Below are 5,000 nucleotides of genomic sequence, written 5' to 3'. Positions count from 1 at the left end.
CTGACGAAAGTCTCTGCAACCTTGGACCCGTCATCAACAACCATAAAACACAAGACAAGAGGGAGGGAAAGGGAGGATGGGGGGGAGGAGGAGAGGGGAGGAGGAGAGGGGAGGAGGAAGGGGAGAGTACAGTGGCAGTGTGGTTTGGACATGCAAAATCAAATCTCACTTTTACGACTGTGTTGCTTTGCTGTATAAGTCGCACACATGGATTGAGTTGTGTAACTTAACTAATCAAAGAAAAGCCGACTTTCTTTTTTCGTTTTGTAAAAAGAAAAAGCAATACAATACACATCGTTAAAATGGATTGTTAAAACTGTTTTATAATGCCCCCATAGACCACAATGAACAGTGGTGTTCTCAGAAGTCACATGACCGATGTACGCGGTAGGTATCGTGAGAAAACAAGAGAGACTCTCTCTGAAAATAAGGATTTTTTTAGTCCATTAAAATGTCTGGTTTTGAAACCGATGGTTCTCGAGCCATTGGGCAAGGAGCCTGTCTCCTGTTTCCATAGCGTGAGGTGGCTTGAAGTACACCCCCTGGACATGACGCTGGTATGTCGCAGGGTCTTACCCCCCAATCCAACCCGTAATGCTGAGTGCCATGCAGGGAGGCATCGGTCAGGTAATATTTTTATAGTCTTTGGTATGAGTCGGCCGGGAATCGAACTCACAACCTCCCGATCTCTAACCGCAAGGCCACTGAGCTGCTGGAGTATTGGTCATGTACTCTAATCTTCTGTCCGGACGGCATATAAATTACCTGAGGACCTCGGTAATATATGTTTTACCTGGGGTAATTCGGTAATTTTTATCCCGTCCGGACCGACCATGTCAGTGATTTACTCCGGGGTAAACCGGAGGTCCTCTGAGGTCCTCTGATGATTATATTACCGTCCGGATTGACATGTCAGTATTTGGTACGCATTGCATGATTTTGCACGCGATATTAATACTAGAATTTACCGTTTTGACCGGGGTAGCTCTGTGCAAACAATGGATGTGGATGACATTATTAACTCCCTTGAATCTCCACTATCGGATAACCAAACCACCTAAAAAGTTAATCGACGACGACGATGTAAGTGACGATGGACTGATTTCTTCTTCTGAACCAGTTCTAGCGAATTTACCTAACATTAGCTTGTAAACTGTGCAGTTTGTATGGTCTGGATCTAGCACTCTATAAATCACGGTGTCTGACAACACACAGGGATGAAGTTAGGGGTGGGAATCGCAAGGTAACTCACGTATTGATAACCGTACAATATTACCCCCCGATAATCTATACATTGTAAGAGACAATTCATCAACGATACATCCCAATATCTGAACGTGGTACCAGTGTTAGCAGCATTCGGCAGAAACCTTCGTTTTCCACAACACTGTACAGGCGAAGGTCCTTGCAAATAAACCCAGATAGACTTGGCAGTAGTCGGAGCCCTCCGGGAGTTAAAGTTTGTTTTGAAATATAATCGTTCGAGACTTTAGATGTCGTATCTGTTTTTCCCCGCTTTGCGCCATTTCAGCCATTCATCTTCTTAATTTTGATAACATCACAACATTCTGATAGAACATCGACATGCTAGAAACACATAACTACACATAATTAGATGCTCACACAGCCCCAAACGCGAACACATCCCAAAACGAACGTATCCACAAATTATGAGTATTTTGTGATCGTTAAACTGCTGTTTATTATATCGAGTGGGTACTTTAAAACGTAAAGTTTCGTGTTATGAAAAAAACGAGTCTGCGAGTGGTTTCGGCTGCGTTCGTAAATTCGCTCTGGAAATCTGATCAGCAGTCATGGAATGCCTCTTGTCCAATCAAATTACTTGTTGTTGCTACACGTGCGTTGTGTTGTGGGTCTGACAAAACATCAGCTTCTTCTTCTGTGATGTTAAATGGCAGCTTGCACCCGAAACGCAAACATGCATGGAGATTTTTTATTCCATCCGGATCGGTCATTAAAATCACTGTGGTCCTAGGGTAAAACAAATATTACCAAGGTCCTCAGGTCATTTATATGCCATCCGGACAGGGCTATAGTTGGCTTGCTGGTCTGGATTCGAATTCAGCGTAAGTCTTCTGAGGGGAAGGTTGCCTAGCAACAGAAATGATGACAGGACAGGTAGTGTAGTCATAATAGAGGGGTTAAATGGTTAGGGTTGGGGGTTAGGGCTTAAGGCCAATGCACACGGTGTGCGATGTTGTCGCACACCGAAGTGTGTGGGTGTGAATGGAGAATCGAATGTTGTCATGCAACAATATCGCATCGCACGCCGTGTGCATTGTCTCGTTCAAAACAATGGAATCAAATTCGCGGTGCGACAAAATCGCACGCGGTGTGCATTGGGCTTTAGGGTTAGGGCTTAGGGTTGGAGGGGAGGGTTGGGGGTTAGGGGTTAGGGTTAGGGGAGATCCAGAGGATTGGGGAAAGGGGGGGAGGGGGGCGTTGCAGTATGAGAATGTCAACACCTTGAAATGGCCACTGGAGTCTTGTGGGAGGAAATGTACTGAGAGTCAGTAGTCAGCAGTGAACTAGATTAAAGGGCTGTGTGTGTGTGTGTGTGTGTGTGTGTGTGTGTGTGTGTGTGTGTGTGTGTGTGTGTGTGTGTGTGTGTGTGTGTGTGTTGGGGAAATCCTTTGATGTGATTGTCTTCTCTGCTCTGGGAACCTTCACAGCACTGGGTCAATGGAGAGAACAATAGAACAGGGGCCTTGGACCACTCTCTGTGGACACACACACACACACATCATCAGCTACTGCATATGTATGAATTAGGTGTTCATGAGTGCAGTAATCTGGCCGGCCCGTGACCTCCACTGACTAGCCCAGGGATTGGTTCAGTCAAAGTGGCAGTTGGCTACAAAGCCGTTCTAGCCTCAGGCCCGTGTCAAGCTTGTCTTGTTCTCTGCCATATATTAAAATAATAATAATAATTATGATTTTAACAATATTATGATTTATCTCACGAAGACACCGGTAACCTGAGGGAAGCCTGTCTTCTTTGATCATTTGTAGTTAACTGTAATGTATTCATCTGTTGGGTCACTACTCTCTGAGTTGTTACTTCGGGGTTCATTGAAGGATGTTATTAAAAGAGGCAGGGAAATGTTTTTTGTATTATTTAGCTTTCTGTAGTGTATTTGTTTCATTGGTCAACAGAGGGCTGCGAAACTGTTTCTGTAGAATCGATCGGTGTGGTTGTAAAAACGTTTTACTACACACATTACTGTACCACACACGCATACACAAGTGAAAAAAACGAACCGTATAAACCTACTCAACTATAAACTGTGCCATGCACAATATGACGCAGTGAGAACTGGCACGGCTTGTTAAGAAGGTTCTGGGTGAGATATGTTATGGGTGTTCTTGTTCTTGATGTTGTTGAAATGAGAGAAGGCTTAAAAAGCTCGTCTTTGACGCTGCTTTTGTGATGTCGCTGAAATTGCTTTTCCATCTCCTCTCTCTTCTCCCCCCCCCTCTCAACATCAAGGAACCGTGGAGATCCCACGATCTGAAACGCATTTATTTGTTGTTGTCGTTTGTAAACTCAGTACACGACTATTAACTTCCCCTTTGTTCTCCTTCAGCGGTCTGTTAGAGATCATCAGCACGACTTTGATCCGCGTGACTTTGATCCACTCTGTATAATAAAAGAGAGTTTTTCTCTGATATCTCTCTTTCATAAAGGAGTCATCTTCATGCATACTTAATGCACATTAGATACTGTACATAAACTACCTCACCGTACATAGCTCATAACAGCATATTGCCCATATTGAACATACCTCTTAACTATACTGATGTTTACAATACTACCTCTGCACTTACTGTATATTACATAGTTACCCATCACTACCTGTTGTTTAATTTTTTATCATGCCCTTTATATATCACTATTTGCACTTCTGGTTGGATGCTGAACTGCGTTTCGTTGTATTGTACTTGTACTCTGCGATGTAATGTAATGTAATGTAATGTAATGTAATCTAATGTAATCTAATCTAATTGAATGTAATGTAATCTAATGTAATCTAATCTAATGTAATCTAATCTAATTCATATCTGTCCTCCTTGCAGCTTTAAAGAGGTCGTTCGAGGTGGAGGACGTGGACAGCCGCCGGGCTCCCCCCGCCGCCACGCCCGGCCCCCGCCAGGCCATGTCCCCCACCAGCATCTACTACCGCGACCTGGGGGGCACCGGCAACGGCAACAACCACCACCACCACCACCCCTCCCCCAACCCCGCCAAGCCCTACGTCATCATGGGCGGCGGGGGGTCCAAGACGCCCGAACCCGTGTCGCGGCGCTCCGAGCTCTCCATCGACATCTCGTCCACCAAGCAGGCGGACCCCCACCACGGCGTCACCAGCCCCGGGTCCACCCGCTTCGGCCTGAAGAGGCCCGAGGTCCTCGGACACTCCAAGACCTCCGAGACGACGATGATGGCGGGGGGGGCGGGGGCAGGGGGGGGCCACAAGCGTGAGGTGACGTTCGCCAACTCCCCGTCCGGAGTGGCTCGGAGCAACAGCAGCGCCGCCAGGACCCCCGAGCAACAGCCCCACGTGCGGCGGTTCGAGCCCCCGAACGAGGGCCCGGCGGCGGCGGCGGCCCGGAGGCCGGAGATCAGCCTCACCAAGGCGCCGGAGAACGGGAAGAGCCATCACCACGACAACCACCACCAACCCCACCCCCCCGTGCACCACCCGCACCACCCCAACCCCCACCACAGCACCATCGTCACCACCATACGCTGCGCCTCGCCCAACAGCGTCGGACGCAAGTCCCCCAACCCAGAGAGTAAGTACCTCAACTAACCTATCCCCCTAACTAACCTAACCCTGACCTAACTAGCCTAAACTAACCCACCTTTAACCCTTACCTTACCATCGAGGGCCGGTTTCACAGGCAAGGCACTAGAACAGCCGTGCCTTTTTACCTACTGAAAGAGCCACCTCGGGGGTCTTTACAATGCTCAAGCT

General features: G+C 47.4%; 1 protein-coding gene across 1 annotated transcript in view; it reads left to right on the top strand.

Moving 5' to 3' along the window:
* The window catches only part of LOC308150011 (uncharacterized protein), a gene marked incomplete at both ends in the record, with an annotated part of 25,077 nt that overhangs the window by 9,817 nt on the left and 10,260 nt on the right, over window positions 1–5,000 (top strand). Inside the window, one exon of the mRNA XM_080522884.1 lies at window positions 4,099–4,818. Within this exon, the coding sequence (XP_080379010.1) occupies window positions 4,099–4,818 (720 nt within the window). The remainder of the gene's footprint in view (window positions 1–4,098; window positions 4,819–5,000) is intronic.

The sequence above is a fragment of the Nansenia antarctica genome (genome assembly GCF_963989245.1).
Source record: "Nansenia antarctica genome assembly, chromosome: 2".
Classification (NCBI taxonomy): domain Eukaryota; kingdom Metazoa; phylum Chordata; class Actinopteri; order Argentiniformes; family Microstomatidae; genus Nansenia; species Nansenia antarctica.
This window is presented reverse-complemented; position numbering and strand designations above follow the sequence as displayed.